The sequence below is a fragment of the Opisthocomus hoazin genome, chromosome 19 (genome assembly GCF_030867145.1).
Source record: "Opisthocomus hoazin isolate bOpiHoa1 chromosome 19, bOpiHoa1.hap1, whole genome shotgun sequence".
Classification (NCBI taxonomy): Eukaryota; Metazoa; Chordata; class Aves; order Opisthocomiformes; family Opisthocomidae; genus Opisthocomus; species Opisthocomus hoazin.
In genome coordinates this window covers 16,718,344-16,738,064 of record NC_134432.1, presented here as the reverse complement: position 1 = coordinate 16,738,064, position 19,721 = coordinate 16,718,344, and the positions used below count along the sequence as shown (strand labels likewise).

The 19,721-nt window shown below is 38.7% G+C and overlaps 1 protein-coding gene across 6 annotated transcripts in view; it reads left to right on the top strand.

Moving 5' to 3' along the window:
• DENND1A (DENN domain containing 1A) overlaps positions 1-19,721 on the top strand; it is a 214,664-nt gene that overhangs the window by 164,437 nt on the left and 30,506 nt on the right. For all 6 annotated transcript variants that reach the window (XM_075439183.1, XM_075439180.1, XM_075439182.1 and 3 more), the window contains exons 14-19: positions 87-188; positions 736-823; positions 1,413-1,453; positions 3,034-3,105; positions 4,194-4,250; positions 10,220-10,351. In XM_075439183.1, the coding sequence (XP_075295298.1) occupies positions 87-188; positions 736-823; positions 1,413-1,453; positions 3,034-3,105; positions 4,194-4,250; positions 10,220-10,351 (492 nt within the window). The remainder of the gene's footprint in view (positions 1-86; positions 189-735; positions 824-1,412; positions 1,454-3,033; positions 3,106-4,193; positions 4,251-10,219; positions 10,352-19,721) is intronic.

The following is a 19,721-nucleotide window of genomic DNA, read 5'->3' as shown; positions in this document are numbered from 1 at the left end:
GGAAGGGAAGTAGATAAAGTGGAGACAGTGGAGTCAAATGAATTCAGACAAAGCTTTTTCACTCTTTAATGCTCTGAACTCTGCAGGGTGAACCCATCACTTTTTGTGAAGAAACATTTGTGTCCCATCGCTCTACTGTCATGAGGCAGTTTCTTCAGAATGCCATCCAGCTCCAGCTCTTCAAACAGGTACTGGCTTAATTGCTGTAATGCAGAAACAGATTCTTTAACAATACAACTGTTTTTTTTGACAGCTGTTTCTATATTCTGTGATGGGTCAGCCTCATAATGAGGAAAATTCATGTAGTTGGCGGCACCTTAATTCCTGCTTGCTGGCTTTTCTCCGAATCAGGTGATAAGGCTTTTTGTATTTTAAGAGGTGTGTGGTTTTTTCCCTTGCAGGTCGCTGTGCTCAGTTTTGATCTGAGCATACCTAGACCCAATATATCTGCTGTGTACAGAAAGCGTTTTACTGTTAAACATGATGTTCCTGCTTCAGGGACGCTGAAAGCGTATATGTATAGACAAACACATGAATGCTGTTTTTTCAGTGAAGCAGCATACCTTTTTGCATTGGTAAACATGTTGCTAGTTTTGGTTGTGTTTTCATTCTGTGTAGAGTCCCTTCCTGATAAGAACATCAAGGTTGTTCTAGCAAATGCAGAATAAAGATTTTCTGAAAAAGTAAAGGATGGAATGGTTTATTTGTTTACACTCTCTTTTAACGTTGATGTAGTTCATTGATGGCCGCCTGGATCTTCTTAACTCTGGAGAAGGCTTCAGTGATGTTTTTGAAGAAGAGATAAATATGGGAGAATATGCAGGTAAGAACTATAGTATTTTAAAGTCTTTTCAGACACTGTTCTTGACTTAACTGTTTGTGGGCCATCATGATGTAATGGTTCATTGTGGTTACTCACCTAATTAACTGAGGCTGCAATGATCCCTGTGGATTGCAGTGTCTTAGATTTTTTTCTTTCCTCTGTCAAGAACTTTGAGTAATGTTTTGTAGTCTGAATAAAGTCTGTTTGGTCTTACAAAACCTCGCCTTTACCACTTGGCTAAAGTACAACCAAAAGAGTTCTTACAACTGGAAAACGTTGGCTTTAACCAGAACTACCTCAAATTTTTTTTAGCGATCTTAAAAAAAAAATCTCAGTATTTTCAAATGCCTGAAAGACAGCCTAGATAAAATAAAAATGCCTCTTAGCAAGTAAAAGAAAAATTGTGAATATCTAGCCAATTTTTTGTTGCTGTGTTTCCATTAGAAGAGAAGGGTGATTGTCCTGTTCGGTCTCTGTACTGTTCATGCTCCTCAAACCAAGCAGAACCAACGAAGAGCTAACACTTTGCGTTTCTAGCTTGTTTTCTGTTCGGTGGAGAGTTACAGTTTGTTTTTGTGATTCTCTCTAGGTAGCGACAAATTGTACCATCAGTGGCTCTCTACAGTAAGGGTAAGACACAACATTCTGCCAGGAGATGTTCTAACTCTTACTGGAGCATTGCCCAGTGCTGTATGGCTGTTAACCTCTGTCCTCACAAACATGACTAACCTGCTTCCTCTGGTGTGTAGCTGTGACCAACTGGAGTTAAGTTGTGAGAAACTAGTGGGCTCTTCAGATGGAGTAAAGAACAGAAGAAAAAATACACTAAAAAAAAAATCACGACTTTTAATGTCTCAGAGACAGCTGGAAAGAAGTTACTGTCATTTTGTAAAATAACGTGGGGTTTCTTTCCTTTTAATAGAAAAGGAAACAAAAGGGAACATTGCCACACCAAAAAGCTCTTTTCAGAAAGCTAAGCGGTACGAAGTGCTGAATGGGGACAGCACTGTTTGGAATGGTTTCAGATGTCTTTGGTTTAGTGCTCTAGTTGTGTAAATTTAAAATTTAAGTACTTTTAGAGAATAATACATTATTATAGCTGATTTTAAAAGTCTCTTTTGATGCATAAAATGTGATTGATTGAAAAGTAAAATATTTCTGATTTATGAGTGCGAGTCAGTAGGAAAGATTGAATTGCTTTGTGGCAGAATTGAGTTTTGCAGCATTTCATTTGCCTATTGCCTACATAGGATGACAAGTAATCTTAAAGGGGAATGGCTGACAGTGAATATAAAAATATGTGTAATTAAATTCAACAATTTATAATTTTTGTTGAAGATTAAGTGTCATTTATTAACAGAAGTAGTAAATCTTAAAACTTCTAGCATCTGATTGCTCTGATCTCTGGAAATATAATTTTGCACTGAAATAAGAAAATATAAAATTGTCTAAGATTTTATTCCTTGGATTTTACCCATCTCCTGAATTTATCAAATAAGGTACTGTACAGCAATAGTCAGTGGTGTGTGGAAGATGTATAAAACACTGACCAGACTAACAGATTATTCTCTCTGACATATTACTGTTTTATGACTTTTATTATGTTCACCACATGCAATTCAGCTTTTCTAGAGTTAATATTTATGACTGAGTTCATTTTCCCTCAGTTTATCCCTTTATTGACTACTTAGATCTTAAAAAGGCAGCATGCTTTTGACAAATAGTATTGTGGGATCATGAAAAGGAAAATAAAGAAAGGTCTTACTTCTTCAGATTAAATGTACAGGCTTTCCTGAAAGTGAATTATCGGCCCCAGACATTGAGTATTTGGTTGGATGCTTTTGTCTTAGACTTATTTAGGATTTTAATGCAACGTACAGAACACCCTAAGGGCAAGTGGAACAGTCATAGTACACTGTGTTGTGAGATGACCTGTAAGACAAGGGCTCTTGGTATTAGGAGACACTGACATTTTTCATTTGAGAACTGCTGTATTACACAGAATTGGGATTCCTCTGGAAAACCAGACAGAAACATTTAATCTGTTTTCACTTGTGTTCTTTTTCTTTAAATTTACCATTTTAATACTCAACTCTGCTAATAAGCATAGTTAATGCTTTGTTATTTTAAGTTAAGAATGGTGGATTTTAGATTGCTGTTTGCTTTAAAGAGCTTTGATAAAATTTATTCTATTGTTACTATAATTATAGAAAGGAAGTGGAGCTATTTTAAATACAGTAAAGACCAAGGCTAACCCTGCCATGAAGACTGTCTATAAGTTTGTAAGTATCAAGTACTGGCTTACTACTGAGATAAGAGTCTAATTATGATTCTGTTTTAACCTTTCAAATGTAACTCAAGACTTAAATTCATTTTTTTTTATTGGACTCAAAATTACTTAAAATACGCTTTCATCTAAATTTAAAATTTAAATGGAAAATTCGTTTGGAAATTTAAACATAATTGAAATGCAAAGGAGAAGGGGAACTTGTGATTTCTTTTGAAAGTGTAGATGATAAATTCTATTTATTACGTAGAAGTATTTCTGGGAAATAGTGCCTGTATGCTTTGCTAAGCAGCTCTACCATCTCATCATGACTCTGTTGGAAATCGTTGTTACCTCAGGTTTCTCTGCTTGCAGCTTCATCGAAATAAGGGAATCCTCTCATTTTCCAAATTGCTTCCATCTTTTCTAAATGTCAATTAATTTTCCCTAGAGATTTCTTATACCTGCTTATTTAGAGCCCAGCTTACTGAGTTATTCTTCAAATGAAAATGTTTTCAGTTCTGTTAACAGACAGCTAGTATGTTACTGTGTTATCATGTATGGCTGCCAGCTTCACTGTGCAAGATAAAGCAACCCAGGGACAAGCGAGGATTTCATATAAACTCGATTTTGGGAAATAATGCTACATAAAGCATTAGGATAACTGTCCAAACTTTTATTTTCGACTGTCGTCCTCCAGGCTGAGAGAAAGGAGTAGGATGAGATTGGCTCTGCTAAATGGAACTGGCATCCAGAGTACTGCAGGGAGAAAGTTTGCAGGTTTACTATTGCTTGTAGCAAAGATAAATACTTAGAGGGGAAAACCTAGGGTATGGAATGCAAAAAGACGAAAGATATCTATGGCGTCAGAGAAAACAACATTTTTCAGTGAATGGGGGGGAGGGTTGGGGGTGGAGTTGTGTTTTTTGTTTGTTTGGGGTTTTTTCGCTTTCTATTTGTTTTAATGTGTTTTCAATATCCTGTTACAATTTTTTCCCTGCCATTTTTAGTAACCAGAGAAGGTGAATCTTGATGCACTGAAATCAAGCGTAGTCACTGCTGGAAATAGAAGGCGATTTTAACTTAAATTAATTTTTCATGCAGGCAAAAGATCATGCAAAGATGGGAATAAAAGAAGTGAAAAACCGCTTGAAGCAAAAGGTACTTGAAGTTCTTATTCAAAATGTATAAGCACCATGTATGAAATACTTAGCCGCAAAAAGCATTATGTGATCAATAGGAAGCTGTTTGATACAGTGTTGTTAGCACACTTCAAAATGCATTACCAGCTGTCCCGGATTTTTCACACTGTTATAAATATTCACAGACAAAAAAAACCTGTCTTCAAATACATTAAGGCTCTGACTTAAACCCACAAAAGCCAGAAAATTGAGTGATCTATTTGGAGTGGTCGCTCTCCTGTCCTTTGTGCTGGGGCATTGTGGAAGGGGACTTTGTGTGGACTGGGAGACCTTTCCTACAGTAAGGGCAGTGAACTTTTTGCGAGTGGCAAATTATTGTTATTTCTACAGTAATCTCCCAGGGAAAACAGGATAGTGTTGCTCATTGGGAAAAGGATTTATATGTTTCATGAGTGTCTACTGCAAAGTTTAGAAATAAAGGAATTAAATTGGAGTTGGTGTTCATTTCAAATTTGAATTATTGCAGAACAAATATTGCAGCTGTGTTTTTGCAGATCTGTCTCTGTTTGTAAATAGTACAATTCCAAGAATGCTGAGTTGTGTTTGAAGAACGTGTTATCCAATACTAATTGCTCCTTTTGAGCCAGAAGCATGGCCATATTGGTACATACCTTATGAATGAATGGTTAACTCTGCCCGAGGTTTATTTCAGATATTCTGTTTATTCTGTGAAGCAGAGCTGTTAGAGTCTTTTGGGAAAGCAAGACAGCTAACTTGCTAATAGAACTGAAGTTCTTATCAAAAATTTTTACTCAATTTGTTGCATAATAGTTTGGGGTTTTTTTAATCTGTGCTATCTCAGTAAATTTCTTCTCAAAATTTCTAAACCATCATCACAAGGTAGCATTGCAAATGTGTTCCTGTGGCACAGACAGAAATCTACAGGAACATGTCAACGAGATGTTGATTATTCTGCAGCCAGGTTGTGAACTGATTAAATTAACTGTGTGTGCAATCCAAGTGCTGTTAGCTTTCTAAATACTCTAGCAGATTGCTAAAGATTTTTGAGGAAGATATTGCTTCAGATGCTTTTAGTCTTACTTTATTTTATTACACTTACTACTTTATATGTGACCACTGTAGGTATAATATGAAAATACTGGAAGCATGAAGCAGTTTTCTTGTACATGGAATTTTTTATGTAATTCCATGTGTTTCACTTCTGGACATAACCTTCATGAATAATAAAATATGTGGCCTTCTCATGTGCATTTATAAAGCAGTTGGAGCTGTATAAAATGACCAGATTGTTTTCCTGGATTTTAAATGCTGATATAATTGTATGCTATTCTGTGACATTTGTATGAAAGGATGAGCAACGTCTCATTCATTGCTTTGTTTTATTATTATTGTTATCTTCTTAGTCCTTCAAGCAGTAAGCATTCTTTTAAAAAAACACACATAACATTTACAAATAAACAGCCTGATCTTGTTTCACCTTCCTTACTATATGGCATTTCCGTAGGTAAGATGGTTAAACATGATTGTTCAACATACCCTTTCACGAGAGCTTAAAAGAGTTCTGAGTAGTTGACACATACTGCTCCACCTCTCCTTTCTTCATTAGGTTTGTTCTTTTCTATGCCATCACCTTCTTGCACTTACTGGTATGTGCAAGCGTTAACTATTTGAAATTCTGGCATCATTAAATACTTAATTTTTTCCAAATTTGGGATGCTAGTATTTCGTCTTCTAAGGATAGCCTAAGGTTATGTTTAAACTGAACGTGCCATCCACTGCATTTTAACATATTATTTTCCATTGTTAATACAAGAAGTATGCAGGCCACTGGTAAGGAAAAGTCAAATATAAACATCCCTTTTCCAGTTTTCACTGCCAAATATGAGCAGCTTCTGTACAAGACAGAATTTAAAAATGCGCTAAAGCTAGAGGTCTGCTTCCTACAACTCTGCATAGCAATGGTGACCTCTTAAATATAATCAAGAGCCCATTTTGCCCTTGGTCTGCTCTAGTCTTGGGTTTGAATTGCAAATGGGAAATGCAGGATTGACCTGTTGAGAGGTCACTGTGGTGTGTGTAAGGTCCTTCTTTAATATGATAGTAGAGATTGAATGGGGCTCTATTTCCATCCCTTGTTCATTTGTGGTACAGTATTTCAAAGCAACAGAAATAGTTTTCAGAGGATTCTTATGAGTGATAGCAAATAATTGTTAATAGATACAGCATGGTAGCTTTATTTTATAGCTGATACAGTACTTTTTTCTTTTTCTTTTCTTTCTTTTTTCTTTTTCGCCCCCTTCCCTTCCCCCCCCGGCTGCTTTTTCCATTTCACAAATGGACCGTGGTGGTCAAGTCACTTCGTTATTGGCTCGTTTGAAGCTTAACTACATAGAATTAGGAAGAAGGAGGAATATGGATGGTACCGTCCTCAACTTTCAGTAAGGGGAATGTAACTTACTGAAAGCTTCTGCATAAGACAATTTGTATAAATGGTTGGGCACTTGGCGTTAATGTATTTAACATTATTTTACGTACTAGAGCCCTGTGTGGCTCTAGTTAATGTTCTGTCAATGGGCTGTTGTCAGTGCTTTATTATCAGTGCAGCTAGAAACCACTCATTTAGAGGTTTATAAAATAACCTAAAGAATCCTTCTAGATATTCTGGAATGTGTTTTTTGCTCTTCTAATAGACAGTATTTGTAGTCCATTACAAAAGGTCCCTAGAAAAATTACTAATGCATATTTAAACAGAAGGAAACCTTTCTCAGTTTACAGGGAAAACTTGACATATCTGTAAATACGTATCCTACCCATTCTCTGAAGTTCCTCCTTTGAAATAAATAGGTAGTAAAGATTTCACCTGAACAGACAGTTATTAGGGGAGCACTGTTTGTATATGGAGATAATTATGGAGTGTGATAGATCATTGTCATTGTCTTTTTCCAGTAATCTATAAAATATCTTTTTTCCTCAGGCAAAAGGTGTTTTTGTTTTTAATAATATTCTTAAATTACACTGTATTTTCATTAATAAGTCACTGAGACATTGCTAGGTTTTTGCATTTCTGGAGAACTTTTTCCAGTAATGAGTAACTTACTACCTTCCATTTTTTTCCGTATTTTGGGAGGAATAGGTATCATGTATTTTGTTGTTATCCTGAATAATATATATGGCTTAAGGTATTTCAGGAATGTCTTGCTGGATTATATGAAATCCCTTTTTTGGGGACATGTCAGAACTGAAAAGTCAGGCTTGGGACATATCTGCATGGTATGATGGACTGCAGCATGAGGAGCAGCTCGTGAGCACCAACCCAGCTGGAACACTTACACAGCGCTGCTTCGGGTGGGAGTGCTGGCCCTGGTCTCACCAGCAGCGTGGAAATGCCAGACAGCGTTCTGGCTGGTAAACCCTCTCGCTCCGGTGGGATGCATAGGTCTGCCTGCCTTTTCTTTCAGTACCAGGAATGGGCACTGGTTTTTTAAGGCTTACCTGGACTCTGATCCGCTGCAGTTCTTTGGTCATTTGTAGTTCTCAACCTGAAGAACTGCTTTTATCAGTAGACATTTCGTGAGCCCTGGTACCTTTCTGAAGCTGAAGTTCAGAATCAGAGAGTCCTGTTTTCTTGTTTGTAGTTTTATGTCTCTCTCTGTCTTGTACTCCCCATTGACTCTGAATAACTATTCAAAGTCTGCTGGTGGATGGAAGGTGTGTCACAGGCTGCTTTGAAGGACTGTTGTCTAGTTTCCAGTTATAGAACTGCCAAACACTTTGACATTTAATCATTTTAAAGCCACTTGGAGCCCTTATTTGGGGCGATTAAAATCAGGTTTCTCTGTTTATTTAGTACAAATGTGTTTTCATTGGAGGTAGAAAACGAACTTTGGTGAAGCACATTTTGCTTTGATGACTGAAGCTGTGTGGTTGATTTGTCTGCCTTTTGGGAACTGTTAATAAATAGAGAGGTATCATATTATTTACTTCTCATATTTTATTAAGCATATTTAAAAATATATATTTTTTTTTTACTTAAATCTGCTGCAGTTTCCTTAGAAGTCTGTACACCTAACAGAGTGGAAATGTGCTTTAGGAACATGTTACCTTTTGTATGCAATTACATCATCAGAGAAGTAAAGCGAATCTATAACAATAAAAGCTGCAAGGATTTTCAGTGATCGTTATACATCTTGGGGGGTTTGCTTAATGGCTTGATCTATCTGTATCTTTTATCTCCTCCCATTCCCCTGATGTCCAAACTTTTGTGTCTGTTTCACATTTTTCTGGAAATTTTGCCTGGGCTGAAAGATGCTTTGCTTTGCATTGATTCCCAGCGTGGCTGGTTGTCTTGGTTGGAGCCCCAGCTCCAGGTGGAACCCTGGAAGCTCTGAAGTGCTGGCAATGTCCACGGTTCAGCCCAGGTCGGGTGGCTTTGACTGTGCTGGGTACCTTTAGGGCGTATCCAGAACAGGTCTGAAGCTCACAGAACATTTAATATGGCTACACTTGTATAGAAACATGTAAATAGAGTTTGTATTTGATGTCATTACATTTCAAAACAGTGTACATTGCTGCCATATGTTATGTGATCCCCAAACTGACCAGATCCCTTGGTACCTTGTTGCTGTTTTGGAGCTGAAGTTTGAGCGGGGCAGAAGCTTACATTTCTTGCCATGGAGTTGTTTTGGGGCTCTTTGTTGCTAATCCAGTGTACTTTGTTGATTTTCTTTAAAGGCGAGGTAGCGTTGTGCAGCTGGAGAGCGGGGCGAGGAAAAAGTTTTTCTCTTTAGTTTGGCCTTAACAAGTTGTTCATTTCCCCACGATCCTTATGCCCATATTGGTGAACCACTGCTCTACCAGCTGGATCTAAAAAGGTCTCTCCGCTTCTCTGTGGAGCAGACAAAGCCCCTTAGAAAGTCCATCCAGCTTTTTGTTTCATTTGACCTAAACACATTAGGTCAGTCTGTGTCCAAAAGAACCATTTCTAATTGGCCATCAGCTTACATGTCTCATTATTGTACCTTAGCAAGACGGAAGCTCGAGGGGGCATGTCAAAGGTCAGGGAATCAAAGCAATGTCTGTGTCAGCAGCCACCCTTAGGTCAGTCTTGCAGAGCTACAGTGTGTGCAGGTTTCTCTCTATATTTACCAAGCATTATTTCCTTGACATTGTTGCAAAGAGATGTAAGGTTTGGGGCCCACTGCGATACAGACTGTTTCTCAACTGACTTTCAAACTCTTTTCTCCTTGTCTGACTCCTGATGTCTGCATGCCTTTGTCTTTTTCAAAACCTATGTTACATATACCATACAACGCTTGCCAAGTCTGCTAACCTAGGCTGGTGGGTCACTTCCCTTCTGCAGATGAGGACTAATGTCAAAAGCAAAAGCAAAGCAAAACAAAAAAGCGTCCTGCTAGGCAGCAGTTTGTTTTATACAATCTCCTGAAGGCATATTAAGTATACACAGACTCAAAGATAAAATGCAAAGCTAAGCAAGCCGTGAGTTTCATCTCGCCTTGCCACTTCTACAAGTAATTGTTCTGCTACAGATAATTCTGTGAAGTATGTAAATAGAATTACCATTTTCATTTAGGTTTGCAAAAAGCAGAATAGCCTTGTTCCTAAGTTTCTGTTGAATTTGTTCCTAGAATAGAAGTTTTGAGCTGTGGGGTTTTTTCTCCGCATATATTTCCTGGCTTTTGCATGTTTAAGTCAGACATTTTATTGAATGTGTCTGTTTGCGTGCAACATGGGTATTAGCAGGAGAGAGTGATTGTGTACAAGCTCTGATTGACAAAGCACAATGAAATATTTTGATCTAATCGTGTTTTCTTTTCTGTACTTTGATTTTGTTTTTTTCCCTGACATCAAAATTGCTAGTCAGCATTATCCTCCAGTGTCTCCTTTGTGCCCCTTACCCTTAATCAAGAATGCTCCTGGCCATGCTATTCACCTTTTCCTACCATACAGGACATTGCTGAGAACGGGTGTTCTGCAACACCGGAGGAACCTCTGCCACGGGCAGCGCCTTCTCCATTGGCTGAGAAGAAGGACCCCAAAGTAAGAGAAGACAGAAGACCAATCACAGTACATTTTGGTCAGGTATGTCTTAGTGTTAGGTTTCTTTAAATTGTGTGACTCGGCAAAAGTAGCTCAGACAAAAGTCACAATAACAAATGTGCCAGTGGTTTCATTATTTTTTGTAGATGAATGATGTTATTATAGATTTATTTCTGTTGTATCTGTTTAAATGGGATTCTAAAGACCTGTTTTTTTCTGGGGTTTACTTATCCCTTTTGTTCATATGATGATTTTGAGGAAAAAAATTGTAATTGAATGGGGGAGAAGCATAATTATTATAGCAATTTTATAAACTTTTAGCATGCAAAGAGCTATAGCCCTCAGGACTGAGGATTTAAAATGTCCTCCGTTATCTAGCCAGATCATTAGTGTCAATATGGAACATCCAACTATTAAAGCATTTTAACATTCTCTGAAAATTAAATGTGATGAACTAAGATGGAAAAATCAATTAATAGCTTATTAGTGTACTCTGTATTTCAGTATTGACAACTGAGCTATACACATTAGTTGCTCTTACAGCGTTTCTTTTGATACATCTGCAAAAGAGTGAGTTTCGTTGTGTGGGGTTTTTAAGAGCTAATTATTTAGAAAATGTTGTAGTTGCTGTGATTTTTTCATGGAGAAACTTATAGTATTTACTATCAGTTTGCCAGTGTTCCCCCATTAAGTGTAGCCTGACTCAAAAAATAACATTATTTGTGTTCACAATTCTCTTTTATTTCTCTGTATCTATTTTTTACACTATTATGATCATAAAACAAGAGTGAGTATCTGATTTCTTTTAAGAAAACATAGTGTAATTTTAAAACAAATGTGAAATAAATGTGAATTATAAAATGTGAAGCAAAACAGATTTTGAAATGAGCATCTATTAATAGAAACTAGTCAGTGTAGCTGCATTGACTGTTTAGGTATCAGGCAGGGCTACACCAGATCTAATCATTGCTCAGAGCAATGTTGTCTGTATCATTTTAGATTTGTTCTTTCAGAACTTTCACCACTGTGCTAAACATAAGTTCTTGGAGACTTTTTTAAAACATATTCTCTTCCAATTAAATATTTGCAGTAGTGATTTGTTTTTCACTTACTTTCTGTGCCAGTACAGTTGAGAGGAACTGGGACTACTGGAGAAACGCAGCCATCTAGCTCTAGCAGGAAATGTTACATTTCCTTTAATGCAGTCGGAAATCCAGAGAATATTATAATCTACTTCCACTTTTTTCCATTAGATTTTTATGAAGGATGGATTGTTCAAACATTGTGGTAGATTAATGAAATATATAATCAAGTGGAAAATGCAAATTTAAATTCATGAGGTTTTTTAATGGCCACTTTCAAATTTTTTAATGATTACTTTCTCTGTGTCAGAAGAAACACACATCAGCTTTACTGAAAGACTAGCTGTGGTGAAAGGCTCGCTTGCTAAATGCTTATTCCTGTCATTACAATACAAATATCGGTTTCCAAAAAATTATCTGACTTAGCAGTTGTAGGGCTATCTCACTTGTAGCCTTTGTCCTTTCACGGGTCCTTTTTTCCTGATAGCCCAATGCCAAAATGAAAATTAAATCATATTTTCATTCAAAAGGAAAAGATGTTCAGATTTCTGAAATATAAATTAAGGCTTTGGGGAGGAAAAAAGCAGCAACATTTACTGTTTAAACGGGAGATGGCTTCTAACTAGTGATTAAAGGGAGAGATTTTAGTGTCACTTTTAACTCTGTCTAGAATACAGTAGGTGGGAACAATTAAAAAGCCACCAGAACTCTGAAATAAGGGCTGTTTGTGCATTCACAGTTCTTATAAACTGAAGAGGATGAAAGAGGCTTTTTTCTCATTGTCACTTGCTTTCTATGTCTGCTAGTATTATGCTAGTGTGTATGGCAAAGGCAGACTTTTTTAAAATGCATGCATGCGGATTGGGGTCAAGCCCTGTGTATCAGTAATGCAGTAAGCCTCGTCCATACCACTGCAGTGAGAGAGCCTACCAACAGCAGCGAGATGCTTTAATTGAGACATGCTGTCAAAGTGACAAACACATTTGCATACAGTCTATTTATTTTCGTTGGAAAGGTCTGCAGTCTGCTGTTGGTTGAACATTCTTAATCAGCTCGCTGTAAGTGAGCCGGCAGCTAGCTGTCCTATGCTAGGTGCTTCTCTTCATTACATGACAGATTAGCTAAAGGGGGATGGGCTAGCAAGCCAGCAGCAACCTTTAATTTTAACTCATTATCTCTCACCCTATAGTGAGGTAGTTTCTGGCTTTTCCAAATGCAGTTGTGTATCTGTGGTTGTTAGGCTACAAAAAAATATCAGTAAAATGTCTTGAAACATCTTTGAGCGTGTAGCACTTCGGCTGATTGTTCTCAAAGATTTAGCAGCAATTATCTAACTCTCTGAGATTCCGTAATGGTGTAGCTCATCTTGGCGACTGGTTATCAGGCATTGTTTGAGAGGGTTGTTTATTATGGGATTAACAGTGGTTTCTGTAATACTAAGACGTTGTGGGAAAGCTCTCCTTGATTGTGACAAGAAGGATTTTAGCCAGATAACCCAGGGCAATGCAATAAAGATTTAAACAAAGTGTTCTTAATCAGGCTGTAGGAGGAGACCAGCATGGAAGGGCGTGACCACAGCTTTTTGTCCAGTTGGACTTTGCGTGTTTTTTTTGATTTACTCAGGGTGTACATTTAATATTGACCCTCAGATCAACCAAGTATAAGAAACTATCGTCACGGACTCTGAGGCAATACAACTCTACTCAACCAGTAGCGAGAGCAATACTGGCAACTCAGGTTTAATGAGTGGGGAGAAGAGGGAACGATTTTTAAGCCAAGAAAAACATTCAGATGGATAGTACGTAGTACTGAATAGTACTCTCTGTCTGGGGGAAAAGTAAGGCTAATTATAGTAGAAGATACAATGCTACAGAGATCATCCTTTGTGAATGTCTTATTATTGCTTGCTTTCTTCCTGCTTTTTCTCTTAAAACCTGACCAAAACTTACTTAAAACATCAGAGCACATGCTGCCTATTCGACTACCAGCTTCCACGGTACACTCCCGCTTTTGAGGTAGAACGTGCCTGTTTGTGGGCTGTTAGCTATTTGGACAATGAACACTCACTGTGTCACTGTCACTGTTTCGAGCGCATTCTTCGTCCAAGCGAGCAGCTATTAGGGGCGACTTTGACAGGAGCCCCAGCTTGAAGCATGGAGGCCTGTTGTGATGCTGGATGTGTTTGGGTTGGGGTGTTTGGGTTGTTTGTTCGGGCAGTGGTGTGGAGGGTGTTGTTTGGTTGTTGCTTTGTTTTTGTTGTGGGGTTTTTTTTGTAATTAATGTTCGTTTTCATCTCATGGCTGCAGAAATATTAGTTCTGTTGATTGTTCATAAGTCTTATCATTTTGTGTTCAAAATAAGGAAGAAAGACTGAATACAGACCTTTTGATAATATTTTTCAGATTCTGAGTTTGCATTAGCGGTGCTTGAGTTGTGTGTTTCTGCTAGAAATTTTGGCTTCCATCACTGAATGGTTGGCAGTGGTGAGGTACAGTGAGAAGGATGCTGCGCAGAGCATAACGTTGAGCAGCCTTGGATCCCTTCTGCTTTGTGGCTTTCGTTAACTGATCTGTATTGCAGTTCATTTTGTCTGATTTCAGAAGTATGTTGATTGAGGAGTTCTTAGTAGCTCTATAACCTAAAGAAACATGACAATTTATAAATTGTCTTTATGCCACACACACACAAAAAAAACCCAAAAAACAAAAAGAAACCCACAAAACCCCCAAAATATCTCTCTGAGCTCTCAAAAATATCTCACTGAGTTTTTAATGAGCAGCAGATTTTCACAGTTCTCTTACATATATTTATTTTTGCACTATCTAACACAAAAGAAACAAAATTAAAACCCTTTATAATGTATAAATTGATGATTTTGCTGAGGGAGAAAGGTAGATTAAGATCTGAATCTGATCTTTTAGAACGCTTTTCCCTCCGGAAGGCAATGCTCAACTATTAGGCCACTAATACACCAGCTGTAGCTAGGATAAACACCTACAGTATCTGTGTACCACAGCCAGGGGAAGAAATGCTGTGCGATGTTGCAGACACATTGACAGGTCCCTTCAGCTACTGCAGCTGGGTGTCCTGGGGTGTGCTTGTACAGCTCCAGCAGAACCTGTACCGTTGCGCAGTCTGGGACTGTGAGTATCACGTGAGCAGGCAGAGCACCTTACATTGGGCAGAGTTGCAGTCCTCTTCTTGGGGCACAAAGAGAGCACTTTATTTTCCAAAAATACTATTTTTAACTTGTATAACACGAATGAAGCTTCTGCTTCTATCCACGCTGCTTCCCACGCCTCCGCCCCTAATCGAGCCTTCATGCTCTTCCTCTGGAACACTGCACTGACTGCTTCTGCAAGAGCCTGCCTGTTCGTACAGGATCATCACCTGTGCCCAGTCTTCCCATCAGCCGTTGAGAAGTGGTGTACGCACAAGACGGGGTGAGCCTAGATGCTTTAAAAACAAATCTATACTTAGGGAGGTTTTTTCTCTGAAGCTTTTACACAGTCAGTAGCACAACTGATCTAGTACAATTAAAACAGATGATAAGCTGCCAGAAGCATCATTTGTTGGGAAAACAAGTTACACTGGCAGTTCTGTTCAGCTCTCTGAGTGTTTCTATTATAATTAGAATGTCTTTTGTCAGCTTAGGTGTATTTATGTTTCAGTGGCTTGATTTTTTTTTTTACCAGCAAATAGAATATTTTATTCCATTTATGTACCAAAAGGTAAAGCTTAATAAAATACAAAAGACTCTTCCAAGTATGTCTTTACTTAAGAGATTCAATCATATTCCATTCTGGATGCAAACTAGAGAGAATTAGTATTCTGGGGGCTGATGTAAATAACTCTGAAACAAATGGAAAATTAAAGCAGCTTATCTGACTGTGGAAAGACTTGTCCAAGTTCTCTTCCCAGCTGATTCTTACTGCTGTTAAACTTTTGTGGGCCATAAAACGGAAATTGCCAGCTTATTTGCAGTTTTGATCATTTGCTGTAAATGAACACGTTCATTTTTCCCGTTCATGATCATGCAGAACAAACAACTCTGCTTTGTAGGGCAGTTTTCTTCTTCAGGAAGATTAAACAGCATTAAGAGGTCAGGGGGAAGATGGGGAGAAAACCAGCCAGCTACATTCCAGAAATGCAAAACTGGATCACTGAGGCCAGAGGCAGCAGAGGGAGGGATTATCTCCAGGGTAAAGGAGATGAAGTAGGGAAGGGAGGAAGGCTCCTTTGCCAGACCCTGTGACTCCCTTCACACCCAGGTGCATTGGAACAATAGCAGATTCCCCTGGATCACAGCAGGCATTGTGTGGCACTGAGGTAGAAACCAAAGGGGAAAGGGGAAAACAAGTTCAGTTTCTAATATTCATGCAACTGTGGGCTATGGTTGCAAAGCCAGCCTCCTGTTCTTGCCACTCTGAACTGTTCTGACAATAGAAATACCTTCATTAAGAAAATGAGCTTCTATTCCACTCTTCCCCACTGATGAGCAATATGGTCTCCCTGTTCCTTTCTGCTGAGCTACGTGAGGTTTCCTCCCTCTCTCCATTTGATTCTTTGTGGATATAGTAAAAGTATAAGCCTAGTTCTTTAAAATTATATTTTGTCTTCAGGAAGCATATTTTCTACCCTCTTTTCTTCTCACTCTTTTCTTTGACTGTTCCTTTCAGAGAGCAATTCACTGTTGCTGAGTAAAAGTCACCTTGCAAGAAAGGCAAATGTGTTTGCCTGGAAGCACTTGTCCGTCTAATGTCTGCTTGAGACTACTCAAATGTCCCATCACATTCTTGGAGGACAGTGTTCGTAGTCAGGGGAGTAAAAATAATGTCAATGGACAAGAAAATAATTCATTTGATTGAAATTCTGCTTTGTGGTGTGCAAGATTTGCAGAAATGGCAATCCATGGGATAGGAGTTATCTAACTGAAAGGCTTGCACTCTTGTCATGCGTGTAAATATTTGACAAGTGAGACCTGGCGCTCTCTTTAGGAAGATGTACACCACCTGCAGAGCATACCCAAAGGTTACTGCCTCTCATGCACTCACTTGCCAGTGTTTTCTAATGAGCAACCAGACAGCTATGTCTTCTTCAGCTGCTACAGCAATGTAGTATGTATGTGGCTTAGGCTATGTAGGAATTCATGCTTTGCAGTAAGATTATGTGGCTGCAGTCCTGCATCCAGCAGATGTGTTCATCCACGAAAAAGCACACTCCGGACTATGGTTTTTAGTGTTTTCCAACTGTCTTGGCATTTCAAGCGCTTCTTAAACAGGGATGTTCAGAATAAATTTACTGCCCTGGGTACATGCAAGTCAGATGCCACAGCTCTTGGATGTATGGAGAGAATACTGTGGGTGAGCCGACCTCCTAGGGCTCTGTGACAAGCAACAGCAGCTGTAACATGTCTGCAGAATTTCCTTGTTAGTCCTGTTATGTTGAGGAACCCATAAATATCTCGTAGAGAGTATCATGGTCCATCACTGCTGGCATGTGGAAGAAGAATTGTGCTTTATAAATAATACATACATATAAAATAAATACATCAGTACATGCAAGGCTAACCAAATCACCTAGATTGACAACCTGAGAAAAGCTCAGAGGGTCTTATGGATGACTTGCTTAGTCTGTCAATGTAGATCAGCATCCAGAAGCTTCTTATGTGTTACTTACGAAGTCGATGCATGCAGTTAGGCCAGAACTGTCTGAATTGACCTCTGGGCCTCTCTACTAAACTAGAAGATTAAAAGGAAGAGAGTATGTGAAACATGATTCTTCTAACCGCTAACCCCACTGTGATTGCTTGTTTGGCCAGGCGTTTTTTGGATTTGCCCTTCAGAACTGGACTGATTAATACCAAGTAAAACGGTTGTGGAGTGCCATGCTACAGATACAGGAGCCGTGTACTTTTGGGTGGTTTTGTGGGGGAGTATCCCCCTAATTATGCAGACTTCCTCGGTGAATGATGAAGCTGAGCGAAGCAGATAGCCATTGCTGTTTGTACAACTCCTTAAATGAGAGACCATCTCTTTTTTTTTTTTTTCTGTACAAGTATTCTGCTTGCTGGAGAGGAATAGCTGTTAAAAGATAATAAGGGATATGTCCATTTTCCAACATTTTAAATCACGTGGGTTGCATGATCTCCTTGATTTGAATTCCAGTATCAGGCCCACAGAAAGCCCAATGTAAAGCTGACAAAATGACCAGTTAAGAAAGAAAACACACAGAAAACAGCCTGGCTTTTTTCTTTATGTTTAATATGGCATTGCTGGATTTTCCAGTATTTTAAATGAAAAATATATGTAGTTAGTTCCATGTTGACAATGTCCTTGAGGATTTGACAGTGAGATTTTCCAGCAGTTGCTCTTCGTTAGAATCCTGGTGGTGTTTAATAAGGCAGCCGAACTGCTGGCACCTTCGGTTCTTGTTTGTTCTCCGAGGGCTCGGGGCTGCTGCAGTAAGCACATCGACCAGGGCTGATCATTACAAGGGCGTACGCCACCATGAATAAAAATGTCACACGTTTTCCCATCTCACAGCGGTACAAAATGTCAGTCCTGTCAAACAGACATTGCAGGTAGCAGTGAGCAGTCAGTACAAATTGGGAAGCTGAATATTCCCCCAGCTTTCTGATATTCTTCATTTGAAGCAGAAGAAAAACAGTTGTTAACCTATTAGCTGTGATTTTAAACTCTGCTGAGATAGTAGATGGATAGACTTTAACACATGGGGATAAATATATTCCTGGGGTCTGGGATTTTTTGCAATGTGTCGCTCCATTTTGTACGTTGAGAAACAGATAGGATGAAAACAAGTCGCTGCAAAATATACCTAATTTTGGTAGAACTCCTTGGAAATTTGAACATCATCTCGATGAGATTCTCTCTCAAACCCTTCCCTGTTTTAGCTCTGTGAATAGTTATGAAGAAAAACCTCCTTGCTGTTTTGCTAGTAATCCAGAAAGGACATAGTTCAATGAGTTAAGGAAGTTTTCTTTCAGGGTCCTTTCATCATGCAGTAACGTAATGGATGATCGTGATTTTACTCTCTTTCTGTACGAATGAAAGTTAGGCTTCTTTCAGGCTGAGGCATATCATGCAATACAGAGTCCATGGGATATGTTATTTTCTGGGTGTTAAATGTGCCTTAGTACCATAAGCATACCTGTGTGTTCACTGAGTTATCCATCTAGGATGGAGGCATGGATATTGTCAATGCAGGATTCTGCTGTTATTGCAGGGTCCAGAAAAAATCTGATGCAAAAGTTTAGGTGCAAAGGAGGTGACAAAATACCAAAGACATAACAATAAATGGTGCTAAGTCACCAGTGGTTGCCCTAAGGGGCAAGGAGAGCAGGTAATATGGGTGCACTAGTCTATGTAAAAGTGAGTATCTTGAAGAAATTTACTGAGAAGCCCATTCTGCAAGTAGAAATTTCTTAGGTTTTTCTCTGATACGTTCTCAGAACAAAAAGTGGTGTCTGCATTTAAGCTAGTGAATCGTTGCAAATTACCCTTTACCCAGACGGCACCAATTGCTGAAGCGAGTTGCAAGAGGAAGGCTCAGCCAGGAACACTGATGTCAAAGTACTGCAGAAACAGAACGGAGCCGTTAGAAACCGGATTCAGAGAATGCTGGCCTGCTCCTGGCTTGTGGTTTTAGCTGTCAGCAGCTCGTTCTCAGAGGCATCTAATGCCTCACTACATATAAACAAACTAGGAAACCAAATGTGTGAGGCTTTTGAACCAGAACGACTCTAGATGGAATTAAATATTTTGTGTTCTGTAGACATCTCTTTCCTGGGGGAAGAGATACCTACTACGTACAGCTTAACTTACAGTGGCTTTCAGACTGTGGTCTGCAGGCACCTGGGATCTGTGCCAGGTAAATAAGAGGCTGTTGACAGTCATGTGCTTTGGAGAATATCAGGAGCCTTCAAACTGCAAAGTGTTGAATAATACCAGTTTAATAGTTAGGGTTTTTTTACAGTGTTTTAGAAGAACTGAATGCAGGTGTAGACAGCAGGAGGTCAGGGTTTATTTTCAACTGCACAGCAGATGAAAAGTAAAATAGAAGAACTAAATGGTCACAATCTCAAATTGTATTGATACTATCTTTTGTGGGTTTTGTACTGCTTGTTTCCGTGGTATATGGCCTTTCCTGTCACCGGAGCTAGGAAGTAATCAGAAGTCTTGACAGGTCTTTAAACCACAGATACCATTACAAGTTAACCACTACTAGATAATGTTCCTCCCATCAACATCATATAAGAACACATGCTACCTTGGGGCATGGCTTGAATATGTCTGTCTGCTCAACACTTC